Below are 24,690 nucleotides of genomic sequence, written 5' to 3' on the forward strand. Positions count from 1 at the left end.
TTTGTGAAATGTTTATGCAGCTTTTTCTATTATTCCAGTATTGCATGATAGATAGATAGATAGGTAGATAGGTAGATAGATAGATAGATAGATAGATAGATAGATAGATAGACAGAGATAAATGATATAGATCAGGGGTCTTCAAACTTGACAGCTTTAAGACTTGTGGACTTCAACTCCCAGAATTCTTCCTCCACTCATGTTAACTCAGGAATTCTGGGAGTTGAAGTCCACAAGCCTTAAACTTGCCAGGTTTGAAGACCTTTTAGATGATGGATGGATGGATGGATGGATGGATGGATGGATGGATGGATGGATGGATGGATGGATGGATAGATAGATAGATAGATAGATAGATAGATAGATAGATAGATAGATAGATAGACAGATACAGAGAGACAGAGAAACGGAAAGGCAGACAGATAAATGATAGAGATAGGTGATAGAGATAGATAGATAGATAGATAGATAGATAGATAGATAGATAGATAGATAGATAGATAGATGAATAGATAAATAGACAGACAGGCAGGCAGAAAGACAGACAGAGATAAATTATATAGATAGATGATAAAGATAGATAGACAGACAGACAGACAGACAGATAGACAGACAGATATATTACAAACGCTTTCTATGAAGGAATATCTCCTTTAATCAGACTTACCTCTTGAACCAGATGCCAAGTAAGGCCATGATTAGTGGAGTACTCCAGTTTCACCTGATTGTCCATGTGGGGTGTGTATTGCTGGCCACAGCCCATCACCAAGTTGAATTGAATCATATATGATGCTCCAATTTGCATAGATTGTGTTTCTACATAGCGCATACTAGAAGCTAACTTGGAATCACCTGTAAAACTGAAAAGAATAGGGAAAGAGGTAACTATTCATTTATGGAGGAGCTTCACAAACACATGGCACAACATAGGAGAACAAACTCATCAGGACGAGATTTGGAAATCCATCCGCATTTAGAAGACAAAGACTGCTCTTTTGAAGACAGCAAAGTCCACATTTTGGACAGAGAAGACCTCTGGTTTGAAAGAGGGGTTCAAAGAGGCCAATCTATGTCAAAATTGAAGAGCCCTCCCTCAACAGAGGACGAGGGATATGACATCATCTATCTCCAGTTTACAACACAGTCCTTTTGGCAGTTCCAAGTAGGCTGCACACCCATTTGCACTTTTCAGGTGACCCCGAGGGCACAGATAAATCTCCAAGTGGCCTCAATGACTCTCAGAGAGAGTGCTAATGACCAGAGGACTGCAAGGAATATAAATCTTTCCATCCTCTACCATTGAGTCAGAACTGAAGAAGCTTCTTGGCTGAGAAGTGAAAGGTCTTCAAGGAAAAACAAAGAAAGTCCAGTTCTTTTTGAAAAAGCACTTTTGGAACCCCTTTATCTTGCCACTAAACATGCCCTATCATTAAACAGCTTAAATCAGTGGAAGAAATTAATCAAAAGAAAAAAAAACAGCTTATCTATTCAGTCCAGCAACGCAGCTTGTTCAGGCAGTGTTAATCAGAGGTTGTCGATCTAAACATTAGCCCACAATTAAGCTGGGTGTCAATGCATAAAATATTTCTATGGTCTTTTTAGAGTTGCCAACAGAAAGGGACGGGGGGAGTTGTGTGGCAGCTTGCAAACCAAAACTACATTCCATAAATAATTTTTCAAAGATAGTAACTAGGTGGCTGAAGTTTCTGCCACCACAAAATTCTAGCTGGAGAGTATGATTGATGACTCTTGGCTATGGATGTGTCCCATTGGAGAATATGAATTACAATACACCCAGGGGGTGGGGGAAAACCAGGGTCAAGGGTGACAATGAGTGATGTGTCTCAGAGTCGGCTACACCCAGGCAGTGCTGGCATGTTAACTCCCAATAAATCCTTTTGAAGTTTTGGAAATTTGGCTTGAGACTCATGATTTAAATGCGGGTAACTGCTAGAATCCTGACACTAGGTTTCTAGGAAGCCTAGATTATACTGGGCTTGTGCCTCCAACTGTTATTAAACTGTGGCTTATGAAGAGAAAGCTAATATTGTTATCCTCTGACCTACCAACTAGTTTAAAAATGTGGTAGAGCAGGTTTTTAACTAATCTTTAGGAGAAAGTCTTCAGATCTAGAAGAAAGAATGTAGCATCTATTTTGGTAGGTTATAGCTATCTCAAAACAATACTATCAGAGCTTACCAAAAAGCCAAGTTTTTATAGTATATTTTCCCAGTGTAGGCTATTCAGATGAGCTAATAGCTGAATAACAGATGAAGCTTCTCTCTTTAGCTGTTATTAAACTGTGACTTATGAAGAGAAAGATAATATTATTATCCTATAACCTAACAACTAATTTACAGCCCAAATTTAGAAGAACCCCTTCCCCAAGCTGATGGAGGAATTGACATTATAAATCAAGCACCTGCCATTAGAAACTCAAAGTCCTGAATGAGCTGTCAGCCTACTAGAACAGAAAAGAATTCTTTATTGGCCAAGTGTGATTGGACACACAAGGAATTTGTCTTGGTGCAAATGCTCTCAGTGTACATAAAAGAAAATATGCATTCATCAAGAGTCAAGAATCATAAGGTACAATACTTAATGATAGTCATAGGGTACAATAAGCAATCAAATTATACTAGGAAACAATCAATATAGATCATAAGGATACATTATTAAATTTATTTGCAGTACTTACAAGTGTTGAAGAAAAAATAACAAATTTTATATAGATTTTCTATTCAGAATAGAACTAAAAAAGGCATAATCTGTGTCAGAAGCCAATTCTTTAACTTTTTCAAAGAAAGTGACTTAGGCAAAAAGAAAAACAAGTATCCGTCAGCAGTGACTTTTCTGAAAAATAATATTTTCATAAGTTCTTTTTCATCCCTGTAGGTTATTATGCACAGATTATCTATATAATTCAGTTGCATTGTGGACAAGTCTTCAACCCTTCTTCCTCCAATAATTCTTCGAAGCACCTGTGTCCTGCTGGTTTCACAGCTAGAATTTTATTACATCTTTTGATTTATTTTCTTTTACCAACAAGAATAAAATACAAAACAGAAAAACAGAAAAATGAATATCCAACACTAACCATGAGCAAAAAAATATTGTATACAAAAATGGAGGTGGGGAACGACCCAAATATCAATAGATCTAACATTGAACATAAACAATTCTTCCTGGCTGGAAGCTTAAAAGTAAATTCAATGAAAATTCCTCTCCCCTTACATATTGGGTCTCCAAATAATTATAAGCTTTCCAATAAGCTTATTGCAAGAAGAAGAGTTGAAGAGTTACTATAAGGTCTACAACACAACAGAAGTATTAAAATTATCTGTGCATAATAACCTACGGGGATGAAAAAAGAATTGATGAAGAATGGTTGTAAGCTTTTGAAACAAAATGCTATATTAAATAAGCCAATATTCCAGATGAGTAGTATTTGTTTATTTAATATTTTTTATTAAAGATAAAGGTTCCCCTTACACATCCATGCTAGTTGTTTCTGGCTCTAGGGACTGGAGCTTATCTCCGTTACAAAGCCAGCGCTATCTGAAAACGTCTCCGTGGTCATGTGGCTGGCATGACTAAACGCCAAAGAAGGCGCACGGAACGCTGTTCCCTTCCCACCAAAGGGGTCCCTATTTCTCTACTTGCATTTTTACATGCTTTTGAACTGCTAGGTTGGCAGAAGCTGGGACAAGGAACAGGAGCTCACACCATTACGCGGCGCTAGGGATTCGACCTGCCGACCTTTTTGATTGACAAGCTCAGCGTCTTAGCCACTGAGCCACCGTGTCCCGATTGTTTATTATTGCTTATTTATTTAAAGTTGCCGTCTAATAATCAAATCCACCCAACAACTAAATAATATGTATAACAATATGTATGTTTTTTTTAAAAAAGGAAGTCAACAGGTAAGCCCAAACATTACACTAATCTTCAAACCCCCCTGTTAGCCATCTGTTATTGTATTTAACACATGGGAAAGTCCACAAATGGCTTCCAGTCTCTTATAAAGTTGTCGAATTTTAATATGTTTTTCGTACATCTGAAGAAACATATGCTTGGAATCAATCCGAAGACCTTGGGAAGGTAGCTTAATATACCGGTTGCATCCATCAAAGGAAAGAGCAATCAAAATGCTCTTCCAGAAATAATGAACCAAGAGGAGGTTTGGATATTAACATTCTTCGGGGAACAGGTTTGTTCTTGTGCATTTAATTAAATGATGTGCATGTTCAGAATTCATCGACTTCCATTGGTGTTCTCAAAGTAATCACTTCACCTGCAAGCTGCACGCTAATTGTGCCACTTGGGAAGGTAGCAGAGTGAGTGCCAGCCAGTAATTGTGACTGGTGAGTCATAGAATGGGACTTTTACAATTACTGCACTTTGCAATCTATTTTTTTTTTTTAAGCACACTGGTAAACTATATGGATACAAATAAACTGCTTCGGTCCAATCCAGCATACTAAAGTGACAGGCAGAAGCCACGTTACTGCAGTAAACTCAATCTTTTTTAAAAAAAACCAAAGTATGATTTGTTTTTCGTGTCATATCTGAAAGGGTTTGTGGGTTTCAATGGGGACAGGAAAGCTATGCAAGAATCTCCCATTTTAGTTCTGGAAAGATCTATAATTCTCTGGGTTAAATTGGTTGTAACTAGGAAGAGCACTTTGCTGGATGGAATTCAAGAGAGGTTGGATTTAGACCAGTCCTGTCAAAATGGTAGCCCACGGGCAGGATGCATCATGCACAGGCCACGCCCACCCTGGCTCCGCAAAGGCAAAAAAAATGTGTGATATGTCATGTGTCACGATCGAGTTTGACATCAGTGAACCAGACCATTTGTAGCGATTCTAAGCTGATGATTCATTTAACTCTGCCTTCTGGATTTGCCTGCTCTTCTCCTACAGAATCATACTTCCAATCTTACATGGTACAGGACCTGGCTATTCCTAGGATCACTTTGTTGTGGTCTGCCAGCAGCCTGCAGAGATGGCAGCAGAGTCGGACAATGAGGAGGAACATGGGCCAGTCTGGGAGTCTGCGGAGGACTCGGACGAGGGTTCTGCATCCGATACAGAGATGGGCCCAGGGCCATCTGGGAGTTATGTGTTATGTCCATAGACTCCAGAATCTGACACCAGCAAGGCAGAAAAACAAGGGCAGCTGTTCCCAGTGCTTGTGTGTGCAGAGCTGCCAGAAGGCAAGAACAGTTAAGACAAAAGGGGAGACTCGGGAGTAAGGCTTGGAGGTGATTGGCCCTCCCATAAGACATAAAAGAGGAGCAAAGGGACATGAGCCTTTGCAGGAAGCAACTTTGTTCATACTGGTCAGTTTGAAACCTGAAGCTCTGTGTTGAATTTGTACTCAGTTTGGCTTTGTATAACTAATTGGAAATTTAGTTGTTGGCAGCATTTCAAGGAAGATAAAGGTGGGTGATTATCAGACTTATCCTGAAGGACTTTGGCAGACTTCCATGGGACCCTTTACAAACTGTTTCAATGGGAACAGGAAAGCTATGCAAGAATCTCCCATTTTAGTTCTGGGAAGATCTATAATTCTCTGGGTTAAATTGGTTGTAACTAGGAAGAGCTCTTTGCTGGATGGAATTCAAGAGAGGTTGGATTTAGACCAGGCCTGTCAAAATGGTAGCCCACGGGCAGGATGCATCATGCACAGGCCACAGCTGCTGAAATAAAGAAAAAAAGGCTTTGAGGACTAACGTGTTTGTTAGGTGTCTCAATGCCTTGGTCGGAAGACCCTTTTCCTTAATATCCACCCAATTCATCATATCAGATAGGGTGGACATCCTATCCAGAACCCCTCCCTGAAATCATGTCAACAAGTAGGACCTTGGACACCTGTCATTTCCATGGCTGCCCCTACCCTGTGGGACACCTTCCTGCCGACAGTTTGACAGATGTCTACCCTTCTGGCCTTTTGGTGGTCTCTTAAGACTTTGCTTGTAACGAAGATGCTGTGATTGCATGGACAGAAACATAGAAGGCTGGCAACTGCGCCTGCTTTGGAGCATCCCGAGGGCGACCTTATGGAGTAGAGCAGGGGTATCAAACTCAAGGCCCATGGGCCAGATCCGGACCTCAAGGCCATCCTGGTCTACCAAATGTGAAGAGGAAAGATTGGGCCAGCCTGGCTTCAGCCCGTCTACCCAGCACGAAGAGGAAACATGCCAGCAGTTTGAGGAGTGGCATCACGTTGGCCACGCCCACCGAGTTGGCCATGCCCACCTGAGGACAATCACAGCCCTGATGTGGCGCTCAATGAAATTGAGTTTGACACCCCAGATGTAGGGTTTTTGTTCATTGCTTTGCTGTTTCTATTTATTTTTTCGATTGTTTTATTTATTGGTTTTATGGTTGTTGCAAACTGCTCAGAGTTGCTTAAGATGGGCAGCCATAGACATCTTTTAAATGATATACATATACATATACATATACATATATATATATATTCTTAAGTTTTGGGTACTTACATATGGCATTCAGCTTTGTTCGGAGTATTTTCCCACGTCACTGTAGTTGTGCTTTTAAAGTTGTAGCAACGTTTGATGGCAGATGAGATTCTGCTGAAACATTGCTACAACTTTAAAAGCACAACTACAATGACGTGGGAAAATACCCGAACAAAGCTGAATGCCATACATGTAAGTACCCGCGAAAACTTAAGAATATATATATGTATATGTATATGTATATGTATATGTATATGTGTATGTGTATGTATATGTATATGTATATATGTATATATAAAATACAGGTAGTCCTTGATTTACAACAACTCATTTAGTGACCATTTGAGGTTACAACAGGACTGAAAAAAATAACTTATGATTCTTTTTCACACTTACAATCACTGCAGCCATCCCCAAGGTCACATGATCAAAATTCAGACACTTGGCAACTGACTCATATTTATGATGGTTGCAGCAATCCAGGGTCATGTGATTCCCCTTTTGCGACTTTCTGACAAGGAAAGTCAATGGGGAAGCCAGATTCATTGAACAACCCTGTTACTGTTGTGGTTTGCTGGCAGCAGGTGCGGACGGCTGAGGAGAGCAAAGACTCCGATGATGGGCCACGACCATTAGGGAGTGGACTGCTGCCTTCAGAGATTGTGGGGGCTGGCAGCAGCAATGAGGAGGTTCCCGAGGATCCTGTGCCAAGTGCACATGCATGCAGGATTGCTCATAGGAAAGAGAAGTTGCAGCAGCACGGGTGACTCGGGAGTAAGGCTGCAAGATAACGTCCCCTCCTTCAAGAAGATAAAAGCTAGCTGTGAACGAACATACTTTGCAGAAGGCAAAGACGTTTTGAAACTCAGCCTTGTGGACATTACAGTTGGTATTTGAAGGCTCTTATATTGTAAACCATTTCTTATCTGTTGTGTTTTGGCAGCCTTGCAAAAACTTGGCAAGGCTCTTTTTTGTCAGAGCTAATTAGTTGGAAGCAGCCTTTTATCTATGAAGAAACAGAATTCATAGATTGAAATTTTAAAAGGTTGGGCTGCTGCCTTTGTCTTCTGTTTGCTCTCTTGGAAACCAGCTTGGGTCAGAACAGTTACTAACTTATCAGCAGCAGTGATTCACTTAATCACTGTGGCAAAGAAGGTTGCAAAATGGGGCAAAATGCATTTTGCAAATGTCTCACTTAGCAACAGAAATTTTGGACTCAGTTGTGGTCGTTAAGTCGAGAACTACCTGTATAAGATCACTGTGCAATCCAGCCACTTTAACTTTAGAAGGTGACCTATCTTTTTAAGTGTATTCCTTATATGCCCCCCACTCAATAATCTCTCTATATAAAGCAATATACCACTCACGCATTGTTACGAAATCTCCAGAACCGTAAAGTCTACAAACTTGAAATTTGGCACGTATGTTCCTCTTGGCTTCTAGGTGCTCACTAAGAAAGGATTTTTCAAAGTGACCATCAGAGCATTAGTATTTCCTATATTATTATTAACGCGCTCTGATGCTAAGGAGTTCAAGTCCCCCTCCCCACCTGAAAAGAAACCCGTTCCAAATGCAAAACACAAGCAGAAGAGAGGAATTTCAGTTTCAGTTTCACAGCAGCAACAAGCAGCTTTAGTACAGAACAGTTGAGCTAAGCCACGCCCAGGCTCCTTACTGTCTCCTTCTTGCTCATACAGCAAATACTGCTTCAGTTTCCAAACAGCCCTCAACTCTCTCACACAGTGACAGGACATTAGCCAGATGAATACCAATGGATGCTGGTAGGCAGAGGCAGAATTTTTATCCCTTATTTTCCTCCCCCAAAACTAAGCCCGACCACATAGTTTTGTAGGGAAGCATGGGTATCCAGCTAGCTGCATACAAATAATATCCCCAATTCTCTTGTAGTTGAATGAAATAACGAATACCAAACATCTAAAGAGAAAGAAAATCTTACGAATGAGAAAACAAACCCGATCTTTACCAAAGGAGTAGGCTAAAAACTTGACGCTGAAAGAGATTGTGGTGTACTAATCCAGGAGTGCGACAAGAGGCCTAGCCTATCATTATTATAGGGGGAGGGGTATTTCTCCCCCTGAAAACATAGTTGAGGATGGCATGCTGTAAAATGATTTATAACATATTGACTACCGTTCTTCTAATGAAAAAGCAATTTTCGGAGGGTTCCCACGAGAACTCTCTCCATGCTCTGCCACCATACGCTGCATGGAAAGCCAGGCGTTAGAAAATGAGAATCAAATGGATACACAGCTGGGAGAAACCAACAATAATTAATTTAACAACCAGGCGTTTGCTCAGATCTGATCTCAGTTAAAACTATTCCAGGGAGAAGTGGAAAGGTCAGCGGTTTGAATTCGACAAAGCTCCCAACATCTACATATCTGGTCCATAGTGTTTTTCTGGCCAGTTTAACACCAGTGAGAAAAACAACATTCAGGAAGAAACTACAGAATAATTGTGTCTTGCAATTTGTGGCATTTTTTTACAGACAAAAGAGAAAAAAGAAAAGAAAATAACTTTGATTTTCCTATCTAGTTTTAAAAAAAAAATCCTAAAAACCAAAACTACACCTCACATATCAATACAGGTAGTCCTTGAGTTACAACCACAATTGCTAGGTGTGACAAATTTGTCAAGCGAATCGCTCCGGTTGTTAAGTTAGCCACATGGTTGTTAAGTGAATCTGGATTCCACATCGATTCTTTGCTTCTCAGAAGGTCATAAAAGGGGATCACATGACCCCGAGGACACTGCAACTGTCATAAATGTGAATTAGTTGTCAAGCATGTGAATTTTGACTATGTGACCATGGGGACGCTACAATGGTTGTAAGGGTGAAAGATGGTCATAAGTCACTTTTTTAACCCAGTGATGGTGCAACTTTGAACGGTCACTAAACAAACTGTTGTAAGTCAAGGACTACCTGTGGAAGATAATACCGTGTTTCCCCAAAAATAATACCTTGTCTTATATATATATTTTTGCGACCACAAAAGGCACCAGGTCTTATTTTCGGGGGATGTCACCCACTGACTAACCTGACTTGCGTGTGTCGCCCCCGGCCTCCTTTTCACTGACAGAGGCCTTCAGGAACTTCTTCTTCTGCCACCAGCAAGTCTTTCCTGAAGGCCTCTGCAGCTGATAACAGAGCTCTGGATCGATCCTGAGCTTTGTTACCAGCTTGAGGGGCCTTCAGGAAAGCCTTGCCAGCCCTGCCAGCTGCAGAAAAACTGGGGCAGCAAGGCAGGTGTCGGGGTGTGTGAGGCCTGGCTACAACTGTCTAAAAATAAGTAGTAGGTCAGCTCCACCCACCTATCACCACCCTAGCTTAAATTTTTACCTGTCCACTCTGGAGTGGGTGGGGGTCTTAATTAGGGCTTATTTTGGGGGGGGGTAGGGCTTATATTGGGTGTACGTGTAAAAATCAAGCTAGGGTTTACTTTCTGTAGCTTAAGGTTGGTTTGTGGAGTCCTTGATGCTTTCTGAGCTTGGATGTTTGCTTGCATTTCATTACCTTGTCTGAGTTGGTAGTTCCTTGACCGGGGCGTCATTTACTGTTCGATTGTTGGTCTTACATTAATTCTGGTGTTAAACTATCAAACAGTAAACAGCAGACCAATCAAGGACCTACCAAAAAGAAAACAATGCTCCCATCAGTGCTGACAGAGCAAGCCATCTATATATATAAAAGTAAAATACCACTCATGCATCTTCACAAAATCTCCAGAATCGTAAAGCCTACAAACTTGACACTTGGCACATATGTTCCTCTTGGCTTCTAGGTGCTCACTAAGAAAGGATTTTTTCCAAATGACCATCAGAGTATTAGTATTTCCTATATTATTATTAACACGCTCTGATGCTAAGGAGTTCTACTCCCCCTCCCAACTGGAAAAGGAATCTCTTCCAAAATGCAAAAGACAAGCAGAGGAGTTTCAGTTTCAGTTTTAGTTTCACAGCACCAAGCAGCTTTAGTACAGAACAGCTGAGCTAAGACATGCCCAGGCTCCTTGCTGTCTCCTTGCTCAGAGAGCAAATACTGTTTCACTTTCCAAATAGCTCTCAACTCTCTCACACACTGACAGGATGCTAGGCAGATCAATACTGATGGATGCTGGTAGTCAAGAGGCAGAATTTTTTCCCCTTATTTTCCTCCCCCAAAACTAAGCCCGACCACATAGTTTTGTAGTGAAGCACGGGTATCGAGCTAGTTTGAAAGCAAACCCCACTCTCTTCTGATGATGTTACATCTGCAAACAAACAACCAAGTTCAGACAGCATGAAGGGCTCTGCCTCTTTTGCCCATCTAACATATCAACATGGGGGGAGGGGGCGTCAAAAGCTTTTTATCTGACCTCTTTGATGCAAACGGTTCAAATCTGGCCATCGTATTTCATTTTAATGAGCGGTGAGTAATTCCACTGTTCTTCTTTTAAAGTAGTTAATGCTGTTTCAACAGCCTTGCTATTAGTGCCAGAACACATTCTGTGATGTTTTCACAGCCAAGTCAATTCCTTTCAGTTTGAGAGATGAGGAACAAATCAAACCACCAGGCTGCTCAAAATGTACTTGTTAATGAAAGACCCTAAATATTACTTCTTAGGCCTTTGAGTTAATTGAAGCGTTTTCTTCTGTAATCATTGTGACGGCAGCTTCTCACAGCAGTTTAGTTGTAACTGGTAAATTCAGTGTAGGGTTATTATTGTGCCTGACTCCTTGATATCTGAACCAAGACCTCTTTCAACTGTACTTTGGCAAAGGCTTATTTTTAAAACTTATTTTTAATGAGAAGTAAGTTTTCTGCAGATTTGTCCTAAATAGCAGCATTCTACAAACCTAGCACAATATTTCAACCTTTGCTTAGAATGTTAACAACTGGTTCTAGCGAATAGGTGAAAACTGGTAGAATCCCACCCCTGGTTTCCTGCCTGAGCAGGGGGTTGGACTAGAAGGCCTCCAAGGTCACTCACAAATCTGTTATTCTGTTCTGTTCTGTTCTGTTCTGTTCTATTCTATTCCATATTCCATATGTTCTATTCTATTCTATTCTATTCTATTCTATTCTATTCTATTCCATTCCATTCCATTCCATATTTTCTTTTCTATCCTATCCTATCCCATCCCATTCCATATTTTCTATTCTATTCTATTCTATTCTATCTATTCTATTCTATTCTATCCTATCCTATCCTATCCTATTCTAAATAACTGTGTACCATTGTGCAGGAGAAGGATTGGCAGAACAAAGAATGGGTGGAGTTAAAAGAGGAATTAGCTGAGTGCCAAAATGTGTGCATGCACGTGCATGATGGAAACCAGAAGAGCAGCTCCTGGCCACCTGTTGGGTCATCCTTTTAGAGATCGTTCCTGACCAGATTCCTTAGTCTTCAAAAGTGACAGAGCTTCCACTGTCCTACGTTCACTTTTCCTACCTGGAAAAGTTGGGAAATATTCAGAGATGCCATGAAAATCGCTGACGTAGAACTGTGTAGTGCAGTCAAATGTCAGCAGACAATGCCATAAACTGTTTTATGATAGCAATAGTAATAGCGCTTAGACTTATGTACCGCTTCGGGGGTGCTTTACAGCCCTCTCTAAGTGGTTTACGGAGTCGGCCTATTGCCCCCAATAATCTGGATCCTCATTTTATTGACTTCGGATGGATGGAAGGCTGAGTCAACCTTGAGCCAGTCAGGATCGAACTGTTGGTAATGGGCAGAGTCAGCCTGCAATGCTGCATTCTAATCTCAGTGCCACCAAGAAGGAGAATGAGAAAGGGAAGGAAGGAAGGAAGGAAGGAAGGAAGGAAGGAAGGAAGGAAGGAAGGAAGGAAGGAGGGAGGCAGGGAGGGAAGGATAGCATTCAGATTTATATACCGCTTCATAGTGCTTTACAGCCCTCTCCTCCTCCTCCTCCTCCTCCTCCTCCTTCCATATCCATCATTGGACATTAGTGATCATGTTGGCGATCCTATCAGCAGTTTACAGAGCCAGCATATTGCCCCCCAACAATATTGAACTTGGTATTCCAAGGAGAAACTGTTTTTTAACTGAACTCAGCTCGCAACCAACTGAACCAAACTTAAGCATTTTCAAAGCCATTAATTCCAACAAAAGAAACTAAATAAGAATTTCAGGATCATATTTATGCCAGAATTTACAGAATTGCTTATGTCTGGGTGAATTGCTTAGGTCCTGCTCAACCGAGCAGATAACAAAAACAAAGAATTGTTCATTAATCATGTTTTAAAAGATGTCATGTTGAAACCCATCAGTCTGATTTAATTTGCATGAATCAATTATCTGAAGAAAACCAACACAGTTAATTATTCTTTCATTTAAATCTGTGATCGGTTCAGGAGAATCTTCCAAAATGTTACAAGCAGAGAAACTATGTGAACGCACACCCAAGATAAATTACATTCACAATTCACATTGCATCACCGTGTTAAATTTACCCCTTATTACATACAGGTCACCGAAGACAATTGTCGTTCATGTTTGAACCCTGGGGAAAATTCTAATGAACAACTAGGAAGAGAATCATTTGCAGAAATCAATTAGCCCACTGCGCCACTCATTACTTACTCATGCCTTCATGATCCTCACTTAAAAAAAGATTTGCAGCCTTTCCCTCGAAAGACAGTACAGGTAGCGTGGCTTGGTGGGCGCGCTTTGCACGCATGCACACATTTTGCATGCATGCATGCGCCAAACATGCACTTTGCGCAGGCACAGAGGCGTTTTGACTCACCTCCTTCAAGCCTGCACTCTCCCAGTCGCTTCAGCAGCTGCCGCACAGCACTCTTCTATGCCGCGCAAAGCAGCTGTGCTTCAAAAGCAGAAGATAAAAGTGAATATGGGAGCCCGGGCAGGTGGGTGGGCCCAACAGCAGAGCAGTGGAGAGAACTGGTTCGATCTCCTCTGCTCATTGCCGCTACTGGCTTGGCAGAACTGGGCCGAACCGGTAGCATAACATCACTGGTGGGTTTCAAATGCTGCGCACACTCACCAAAATGGTTGTCGCACCCAGTGGTGGGATTCAAATTTTTTTACTACCGGTTCTGTGGGCGTAGCTTGATGGGCTTGGTGGCTTGGTGGGAGTGGCAGGGGAAGGATACTGCAAAGTCCCCATTCCTTCCCCAACCCCACTAACCTGCTTTCCAGCTCCGTTCTCCTGTGCAGGGCAACAAAAGAAGACCCACCCGATCAGCTGGGACTCAGTGGGAGGCAAAGAATAGATGGGGGCAGGGCCAGTCAGAGGTGGGATTTGCCGGTTCTCCGAACTACTCAAAATTTCTGCTACCGGTTCTCCAGAACTGGTCAGAACCTGCTGAATCCCATCTCTGGTTACACCGGTTGAATCCCGCCACCGGTCATGAGCTACACAACATATTACCCAAGGAAATATTTAAAGAATTATAATCCGGAAACAAAAAGTTTACCCAGAGCAAAAGATTTAAAAAAAAAGGGGAGACTCACTCACCAGAGTGTCCAGTCATGGGCACAGTATGGTTGAACATTCCCCAAGTAGAATCCAAGGGACTGAGTAACTTCCAACAAGTTGGTGAAGTCCAGGCTAATGCTATTGAAAAGCACGGAGGTCATAATGATTTCATCAATGGCCCAAACATCTTCGCCTTGAGAAGAATGGTATGGTTGCCACCACCGGAACTGAATGCCAAACTGTCTTGCATCTTCTGGCAATTCCACGGAAATTATTCTTTTTTTAAAAAAATAAAGAAATTGGATTAATGAAAAGGGTCTAGAAATCACGAAGATGATTCTCACTCTTCATACTATAGGTAGTCCTTGACTTACGACCACAATTGTGCCCCGTATTTCTGTTGCTAAGTGAGACATTTGTTAAGTGAGTTTCGCCTCGTTTTCCTGACCTTCCTTGACACAGTTGTTAAGTGAAGCCCTGTGGTTGTTAAATTAGTGGCATTTTCTTCTGTGCCATTGTAACATCAAATGGTCACTAACTGAACTTTTGTAAATTGAGGACTACCTGTATCGTATACAGAACTGTTACACAAGGTAAGTGAAAATGATACACTGAACAAATTGAGTCATCCTGCAAGGGAGATTCATTTACCTGATTACTGCCTATTTGTATTAACACATTTGTGTTTTATCACTTTATTTCCTCTATTTATTTTATTCCAGAATTAAATTATGTACTGCATATTTCATTTCATTTCATTTTATATTTTATTTTATCAATCAACTACTAATATTACTATTATCACTACATCAAACTGGCGCTCTTGTCTTTAGCAGACTGTTACTACTACAACAGCAATAATTGGTTTTATCCACTAGATGGTAGCAAAGAGATCAAAGAAAATCTGAACCCATTTATGCCATCTCCTGGTTAGATTTTTTTTTTTTCAGCCCAAATACGACAATCTTAACTTTAAGGCAGTTGGTGACTAATCTTTTTGGGCTCCTGTGCCAAAAATTGCATGCCCGTGCGTGTGCGTGTGCGCTTGCATGCCAGCACCCAGAAGGCAATGCACTCCATCCCCCCATGCCCCCCGCACATGCATGCATGATTCCCCCTCCGCTGCCCCCCTATCTGCACTGCACCTCCCAGCTGATTTTCGGCCCGTTTGAGGCCTTTTTCAGCCTCCCAGAGGCTCCAGGAAAGCCTCTGCAGCCTTTGGAGGCCGAAAAAAGGGCCCGTTTCGTCACTTCCAGTATTTCCGGAAATACAGGAAGTGATGAAACAGGACTGTTTTTTGGCCTCCAAAGGCTGCAGAGGCTTCCCTTGAGCCTCTGGGAGGCCGAAAAAGGCCTCAAACGGGCCGAAAATCAGCTGGGAGGCACATGCATGCGCAGTGAGGTAAGTTGCCCGGGGCTCGTGTGCCCACACAAATGGCTCCGTGTGCCACCTGTGGCATACATGCCATAGGTTCACCATCACACCTTTAAGAGATTAAGAACTGAATTTTCCGGGATCAAGAGAAGGGGAAATGAGGATAAAGATGGAATTCTTAAATGTCTCAGGCTGTATTTCTAACCAGGTTAATCATCCGATATAAAGAGCATTAAAGAAAAGATAAAAAATGGTGGCTGGAATTGAGCATGCCTAGTTTAATGAAAAGAAGGATTAGGAGTGATATGATAGCACTGTTCCAATTTTTGAGGGGCTGCTACGAAGAAGAGGGGGTCAACCTATTCTCCAAAGCACCAGAAGGCAAGATGAGAAGCAATGAATGGAAACTAATCAAGAAGACGTAAGGAGGCATTTTCTGACAGTGAGAACAATCAACCAATGGCTTGCCTCCAGAAGTTGTGAATGCTCCAACACTGGTAGTTTTCAAGAAGAGCCTGAACAAACATTTATCTGAAATGGTAGAGTGTTTCCTCCCTTAGCAGGGGGTCGGACTAGAAGACCTTTAAGGTCCTTCCTAACTCTGTTATTCTGCTATCTTCACTATTCAACATTGCACTACATTTTAACTCATTTATTCTTGTCCTGCTTGTATGTTTGGGGAGATTTATTTTGCAATAAAAACCTCAGTCTGTCATCAGGGCTAAAGACAATATTTGTTAAGATTTTCAGCAGCTTTTTAGCAGTGCCCAGGATGAATAATACATCGCCTGTACATGGTCTTGAATTTCTGTCCTGGAACTATTTCTTTCTTCCCTCATTTAGATTGTTCCTGGAAGAACAGGGATGGATATCTTGACAAACAGATGCTTTTACATCTTCGTCGTTATCTGCTAGGGATTTTTGACGACGTCAAGTCATGACCCCCCACTGAAGACAGACTCAACTGTCAATCAAGTTGGATTTCATAAATGGAACTAAAGCAAGCACCATCTTGCTCTTATTTGGGACGAAAAAAAAATGTCTTGGCAGGAGAGTCTGCTTTGCCTTTTTCTCTGTGTGGGTCAGCTTTGTGCCAAAGAGTGCTGGCAGAGAGAACAAAGCACATATTTTATTTCTTGATTAAGCGATTTTCTTTTATATGTACTTCACTGTAGCAAGGAAATTGAATGAAGTTCCATTCTCAGTCTGGTGGGGAGCAGAATGGTACCAAACAAGAATATCCACACATAAACATTAATTGTAGTGAGGAAATCAACAGTCTTCTGCTGTGTGGTTGGTGAGCCAGGCCCACAAGGAACCTTCAAGAACCTCCCTGGCAGCTGTGACAACAAAAACCTAGATTTGATGAACTGTGAAGAAAATTAAGAATAATATTGAATTTCCAGGCACAATTACGGAACACAGCCATGGGGAACATACATTAATTGCCATGGCAATGACATCTTTGAGGATGTTCCATAAATCAATAACAGCAGATGCCCACATGAAACACGCAAAGGCAAAGGCTGAGGCATAACAACATGAGGGATGTTTATTCCCATCAACGTATAATAAAATATTGGCAAAGGAACTCTCGGTATCCTACCAACCTTGTCTTTTTTCCCCTCAAAAGAATAAATTCATACATTAACTTCGACGTCTTCCCCTTGCTGGGTCTAACAATAACCACACTTATGCCACAACTTTGCATCTTCGCTTGTAACAAAGAACACACAAACACACATTGAAAAGCACTGTTTATGCCATCTTTGTGAACTTTGATGGGTGTGCCTTTTGAGCATCTTGTGATAGCATGTTTATTACCGAGGAAGGATGTGTTAATTGATTAGCAAGAAGATCAAATGATGAAGCTGAACAAGTAATTTTGAGAGAAACGGTGTGTGTGTGTGTGTGTGTGTCAGGAAATTAAAAGAATCTGGAGAATAATATGTGGTCTGGTTTTCTGACATGTTGTGAATCAAGTTCAGCCATGAAAAACAAGGACCATTTCAAAGTTCCCACACTCCATCCATCCCTCCAACACAAGGAATGAAGAGGAAAAAAAATAGGTTCTTTTTTCCCTGAAGAATGAAAAATGCAAGACAGGTGTTTCACAAGACTTTGGATTAATTGTTAAATATACATTCCTTTTCGCAATGCACCTATCCAGCCCAGTGTGTAGGAAAATATTACATTTAGGTGGGAAAAAACCTGCGAGAGCTTTACATTTGAAGCGCACATAACAAAATAACCAAATTACAGAATAATAGGATGGAAAGGGACCTTGGAGGTCTTCTAGTCTAACCCCCTGCTCAAGCAGGAGACCCTAGACCATTCTGGACAAATGGCTGTCTAGTCCTTTCTTGAAAATCTCCGTGGTAGAGCATCCACAACTTCTGGAGGCAAACAATTCCACTGATTTAATTGTTCTCATTGTCGGGAAATTTCTTCTTAGTTCTAAGTTGGATCTTTCTTTAATGATCTTCCACCCATTACTTCTTGTTCTGCCCTCAGGTGCTTTTGAGAATAAGTTGACCTCCTCTTCTTGGTGACACCCTCTTTAATATTGAAATATAGTTATTGTATCACCTCTAATCCTTCTCTTCTCTTTGTTGGATTGGACATGTCTAGTTCCATCAGTCGTTCATCAGTAGGATTACTCTACCACTTTCTTCTTTTTCTATCTTCAAAACTGGCAGAAAAGGTTGATGTGAGTCCTAGCAACCACAGTGAAGCAGGAGTCTAATGGTCTTGAGAAGGCACGTAGAGAGACATGTAGGTACTCTAAGACTGGATGTTCTCTATCCTCGCTGGACAGAATGTTGGAACTGAGAAGATCCACAACAGCCTCCAGCTCAGTGGTCTCCAAACTTGGCAACTTTAAGACTTGTGGATTCCAACTCCCAGAACTCCTCAGCCAGCTATGAAGACTTGAAGTCCACAAGTCTTAAAGTTGCCAAGTTTGGAGACCTCTGCTCTAGCTATTCTAGTAAACTAAACCTAGATCTTCTCAATTCTTCACAAGATCACCCCATCTCACCTCTTCAAAGGATTGTTGTTGGGATTAAAAACAGGAAGAACATCTTCAGAGCCTCAATTTCTTCATAGAAAGGCAGGATAGAAAGCAGGTAAATACAGGCTATGGTATGTTGTATAACATACTTTGTATAACACCAACGCAATTATTAAATTTGCAGATGACACGACAGTGGTGGGGCTCATTAATAAGAACGATGAGTCTGCTTATAGAAAGGAAGTACAAGGGCTGACACTGTGGTGTAAAGAAAATAATCTTACACTTAACATAAAAAAACTAAAGAACTTATAATTTACTTCAGGAGGAAGAGAGATGTACATTTACCATTGTACATAAATGGTGAGGAGGTGGAGAGGGTTGGTAGTTTTAAATTTCTGGGCATTTCTATCTCGGAGGGCCTCTCATGGACTATGAATGCTAACATGCTTGTGAAGAAGGCACAGAAGAGGCTGTACTTCCGGAGAATGTTCAGGAAGATAAATCTAGCTCAACATCTACTTCCATCCAATGAGAGTGTCCTGACATACGGCATTCTTGCATGGTATGGGAGCAGCTCTGTAGTGGACAAAAAAGCTCTATAAGAGATTCATTAAAACTGCCCAGAATATCATCGGGCTCCAGCTACCAGCCCTGGATGACATCTTTGCACCTTGCTGTTTGAGGAAGTTGCACAACATTCTCAAAGACTCTTCCCATCCTGCTTACAATCTTTGTGAAGCTGTTGACTTCTAGAGAAGATACAGAACCATTAAAACTTGGACGACACGTTTTCTGAACAGTTTTTATCCCAGTGTTATAACTGCACTTAACAATGAACTTAAGGACCACCATCAGTGAGTGGTTGGACAGTATTACTTGGTCTGTTGTGTGGATGCTTGTGTGTTTTTAGGGGTTGGGGAATTTTGGTGGGTGGGGTTGTGTTTGGGGATTGTCATGTGTGTGTGCATGTTGAGTCTGGTCTCTGGGTGTTATGTGAATTTTGTTGCATGTATACTGTGTACATACAACAAATGTATGTATGTTACAATGACTGTATACGTACAACGACAATAAAGAATTCAATCTTCAATGTTGTATAAAAAGAATTATAGGAATTTGACACTGGGCACAGAGGTTGTAGAACTGATTCCTAATAGGATGCTTTCGCATTGTACCCCAAATTAAAGCAATGCATTTACCTTGGCTCGTGATAGTTGAGATAGGGGTAATGTTCCAGAAGTTTCCACGTAATCCCATTGTCGTACGAATAGTGCAACAAAACACCTTCTCCAGGCTGGTCGGGTGCTTTGCAAGTACTCAGAACAGATCTGCTGCCGAGTCGCAGAGTAAACTGGAGGAATCTGGTTTGACAAGGGTTTGAATCATTATAAATTACCATTCCCACAGCATTCTCTTCCCAAACCTGCCTTATTTTTTTAAAAATCCTGTACATTAAAGCACACCTAAAGTAAACAATACCGATGCCTCCTTCCTGGAGTTGAAATTGTTTATTCAATCCAGCCAGGTAGCACGGCACGGATTGTTTTAAAATGCCAATCACTATTGCATTTCATTATTTATTAGGAACTGGAGGGGTGGAGGAGCCATTGAATGGATCTAATCAGCTGCCACAAGCTGTCAAAATAAATACAAGCCCTTAAATAATTAAGCAGCACTTGGCTCCCACACTCACTTTTGATATTAATGTTGCATGCTTGCAAACTCAGGCACCATATAATTACCCCCCAATGTATTAAACACTTAGCCTTGCAAATAAAGTGTGGTTTTTCAAAAAAAAAAAAAAAGAATGAAAATGCATTCTCGTATCCAGAATTAAATGTAAAAATACAAAGCCATCAAAAATTTAAGCGCTGATTTTTTTTTTCTCTCTCTCTCGATCAAACACAAGCTCCCCTTTTAATTGAAGACGGTAAAGGATTAATTCCAAGCAACAGATATCCAGAACCGGATTCAAAGGAGGCTGCCTCGTTTTCATTTATTCCCACTTACCTTGATTGGGAGCTGTCGAAGAATGACGTGATGAGTTGACGTCTTCCATCCTTGTTAAAAACCAGGGCTTTGCCACTTGCTAGCACTCCGCAGCCGAAACTGACTTCAGCACCACGGATAGAGTAAAAGTTGTGATAGGAGGAGAGCCTGGCATTGCTGAAACTTTCCGAGATAAACATTGGAAAAGTTTGAGAGGCCATTTCGCAGGCAGGGCCTGAAAAGCCAGGGTCACACCTGTTTAGGGAAAGAAGCGAAAGCCAGCTAAATATGACCAACCTTGGAGAGAAATAAGTCGCAAATGTTGTACGAGATCCTTAAGAAATACAAAGCTATAAGGCCACAAAATGTTAATACCCTCTCTTCATTTGTTTTACTTTTACTTTTAATTAATTAATTTATTTGTATTCCACCTTCATTGATTTTACGAACAACTCAAGGTGGCAAATGTATCCAGCATACCTTCGTCTCCCTGTTTTTCCCCCAACAAAAATGATCCTATGTGATGGATTGGGCTGAGAGATAAGGATTGGCCAGGCTCCCAGCTGGCTAACATGGCTAAAGCAGGTCTAGAACTCACAATCTCCTGGTGATTGGCCCAAAGTCACCCAGCTGGCTTTCATGCCTAAGGCAGGACTTGAACTCACGGCCTCTTGGTGTTGGCCTAAAGGCCACCCAGGTGGTTTTCATGGCTAAAGGAGGAGTAGAACTCACAATCCCCTGGTGATTAGTCCAAAGTCACCCAATTGGCTTTCATGGCTAAGGTGGAACTTGAACTCACGGCCTCCCGCTTTCTAGCCAAGTGTCTTAACCACCAGACCAAACTGGCTTTTTTCTTTCAAAAAATGAAATTAAATAGTCTATGACTAACTACAAGTATAGAATTTTGATATTATTATTATTGTTGTTGTTGCTGATGATGGTGTTGTTTTATTGTTATTGTTATTCATCACATGGTCAGCCAGATGTTCAGACTGGGTTTGGCATTTTTGTCTACCTATCGAGTCCCTACCAAGGACCTGGGGTAGGCAAATCTGGATGTTTGATAGTGCTACAGATATCTCCGCAGGATGGAAACTGTTCCAAGTCAAACATCCTTCTGCAATTGACCGATGGTGAATGTGTCAATGCCACCAATGTGTTGAAATGGTGCTCCACTTTTGGGGGGATTGCACCCAAGATGCCTATTACTATTGGTAATACCCTTGCTTGCCTTTGCCATAGTCATTCTATTTGTAGGTCTTTATAATTTGTTATCTTCTCCAGTTCTTTCTCTTCTATTCTGCTGTCATTATTGTTGTTGTTATTATGATTGTTGTTGTTGTTGTTGTAGCTGGTCACACAGTCAGCCAGATGTTTAGACTGGGTTTAGCATTTTTATCCAGCTATCAAATCCTTCTCAAGGAACTGGGATAGATACGGTTGTTTAAATGTTATTAAAGGTATTGTTGCAGCACGTACAATGTTTCAGGTAAAGCTGCCTTTTGCAATTGACCGATGGGGATTTTGTCAATGACAATGATATTCAAGTGGCGTTCCAGATGTTTTGCAATTAAACCCAAGGCACTTATTACAATTAATGCCAATTTTGCTTTCTTTTGCCACAGTGGTTCCACTTCTATTCGCAAGTGCACAACATCCCCTCTTCTTCTTTAGCGGCCAGAGACAATCTCACCTCTGAGAGGTTTTCTTATAATTTCGTGGAAAAGGATTTCCACAGTGCGACTGAACAATAAAGACATGCAAAATAAGTTTCAAATCAGACTGGATAAAACCTAAAAGGGCTACCACTTTCATGACTTGGAAAAAAATAGGAAAATAATCATTCCAATGAGGGACAATTAATTAGAATCTAAAATAAACATTTTCCCTCTCTTTCTCTCTAATTCCAGTTAAGGCTGTTGTGTTAACTTCGTGACAGTCCAAGCATTCAATCTCCTGTAGAAATACAGTATGTCTGACCTAAGCAAATCAGGAATCTGTCATTTTTGGGGTGGGGTGTGTGGAAGATTCTGATTCTGCTATCAGGAGAAGCTGTAATCTCACAAGACAGGCTGTCCTACAACCTAGAAAGCAGCTTTACAGAATACAGAGATGCTGACTGATGCATTAGGATCACACTTACTTGCAACCGTTTCTCGTGCATTGACCTCGCCCTGAGCAGAATTTGAGACAAGATGGACCAATGTAAACTGCAGGAAGGGGGAAAATAAATAAATAAATAAATGTGCTGAAGTTAAATTCCAGAACTTTGGGCATATTTAAGTGAAGTGCATACAAAGTTCATTACACTGTATCTAGCAAGACTAAGTACATACAGGTTGTCTTGGACTTACGACTGTAATTGAGCCTGAAATTATGGGTTGTAATTACAGGCTCAATTGTGTGCTGATCATTACCATGTGATTGCACTTGATTTAATAGAAATAGAATAGAACAGAACAGAACAGAGTAAAACAGAACAACAGAGACGGAAGGGACTTTGCAGGTCATCTAGTCCAACCCCCCTACCCAAGCAGGAGACCCTACACCAGTGGTGGCTAACCCTTTTGGGCTCTTGTGCCAAAAATTGTGCGCATGTGCTCACATACCAGCACCCAGAAGGTAATGTGCATGGGGGCCCTCACGACTCCCTGCACATGTGCACACGATTCCCCCTGGCCACCCCCTTACCTGCACTGCGCCTCCCAGTTGATTTTCGGCCTTTTTCGGCCTGCCAAAGGCTTGAGGCAAGCCTCTGCAGGCTTCGCAGGCCAAAAAATGGACCCGTTTCATCACTTCTAGTATTTCTGGAAATTCAGGAAGTGATGAAATGGGCCTATTTTTTAGCCTGCAAAGCCTGCAGAAGCTTCCCTCAAGCCTCTGGCAGGCTGAAAAAGGCCCAAAAGTCAGCTGGGAGGCACACGCATGCGCAGTGAGGTAAGTTTGCCTGGGGCTCACGTGCCCACACAAATGGCTCTGCGTGCCACCTGTGGCACATGTGCCATAGGCTCACCATCATGGTCCTACACCATTTCTGACAGATGGCAGTCCAGTTTTTTCTTGAAAGCTTCTAGTGATGAAGCTCCCACATCCTTTTATGACTTTTTTTCATCCTTCTGCTGCAGCTCTCTGTCGCTCAAAATATGTGTCGCAACCACCAATGTGCGACACCTGCCAACACGCAATTTAGTGAGCTTTTTGGGCCCCCGGTAGTCTAACCATGGATAAATCCAAGGAAAGAAAAGTTTCAGAAGAAAACAGAATGTGTAATGGTACATGGGCAGATTCGTTTGCTTTCACTGCTGATGAGACTGGTTTACCGGTATGCTTAATATGTGGCGAGACTTTGGCAAACAGTGCAGTGTTATCTTCATTTTAGATGTTTTGTGACTCCCGGTGTTTTCTTTTCTGTGGGAAATGGGTCCAAATAGCTCTTGTTTAGTGTTTAAGGTTGCCGACCCCTGGCCTAGTTAAAGGTTACACACAGATGAACAGGTAATATGTAGACAACACCGGTGGTAATAAATACTACTAACTGCTGTCAATTGCCCACATGTTTCCAAGAACCGATCCAGTTTGTCGCCATCGGATTCTGGTATCTCTGGTTAAGGCTGCATTTGGAAGGGGAATAGTTATACGGTTCCACCTGAAACAAAAGAGATGAGATTTCCTACTTTTAGAGTGACAAGTTGGTTTTAAAATGTAAAGTCGTTTGGCTGAAATGAAACACAGAAATTCCAGTTCCGTCTACAAGCAACACAAGGTTGTTTTTCATTACAGGTAGTCCTAGACTTACAATCCCAATTGTGCCCTTCATTTTACATGGCAAAGTGAGTTTTGCCCTGTGTTACACACTTCCTTGACACAGTTCTTCAGTGAATTGTTGCAGTTAAGTTAGTAACATGGTTGTTGAGTGAATCTGGCTTCCCCCAATGACTTTGCTTGTCAGAAGGTCACAAAAGGAGATCACGTGAACACTGCAACCGTCGTAAATATGAGTCAGTTGCCAAGCATCTGAATTTGGATCACACGATCAGGGGGAATGCTACAACAGTTGTATGAAGAATGGTCACTAGCCATTGTAACTTCAAACAGTCACTAAATGAACTGTTGTAAGTGGAGAACTACCTGTAGTGATTTAAATTTGATGAGAATGCAGAATAGACGTAATGGTATAAATCCTACCCAGGTTATTTCTCAACACACAAAATTTATCACTATTGAACAATCTTATACTGCACGAGTCAAAAAGAGGGCTGTGAAAATATCTACAGACCCCTCACATCCTGGACATAAGCTGTTTCAACTCCTACCCTCAAAACGACACTATAGAGCACTGCACACCAGAACAACTAGA

At 41.4% G+C, this 24,690-nt stretch overlaps 1 protein-coding gene across 6 annotated transcripts in view; it reads right to left on the reverse strand.

Moving 5' to 3' along the window:
- The window catches only part of RELN (reelin), a 357,738-nt gene that overhangs the window by 128,727 nt on the left and 204,321 nt on the right, over positions 1–24,690 (reverse strand). For all 6 annotated transcript variants that reach the window (XR_015743791.1, XM_087934256.1, XM_087934254.1 and 3 more), the window contains 6 exons: positions 23,870–23,979; positions 22,477–22,543; positions 20,355–20,588; positions 19,544–19,705; positions 13,994–14,230; positions 668–860 (listed from right to left, as the gene is read on the reverse strand). Coding sequence is in view for 5 of the 6 variants with exons in the window: in XM_087934256.1 (XP_087790382.1) it covers positions 668–860; positions 13,994–14,230; positions 19,544–19,705; positions 20,355–20,588; positions 22,477–22,543; positions 23,870–23,979 (1,003 nt within the window). In the remaining variant the exon portion in view is untranslated. The remainder of the gene's footprint in view (positions 1–667; positions 861–13,993; positions 14,231–19,543; positions 19,706–20,354; positions 20,589–22,476; positions 22,544–23,869; positions 23,980–24,690) is intronic.

Source organism: Pseudonaja textilis, chromosome 5 (assembly GCF_049901715.1).
Source record: "Pseudonaja textilis isolate UNSWEBS1 chromosome 5, rPseTex1.2, whole genome shotgun sequence".
Taxonomy (NCBI): Eukaryota; Metazoa; Chordata; class Lepidosauria; order Squamata; family Elapidae; genus Pseudonaja; species Pseudonaja textilis.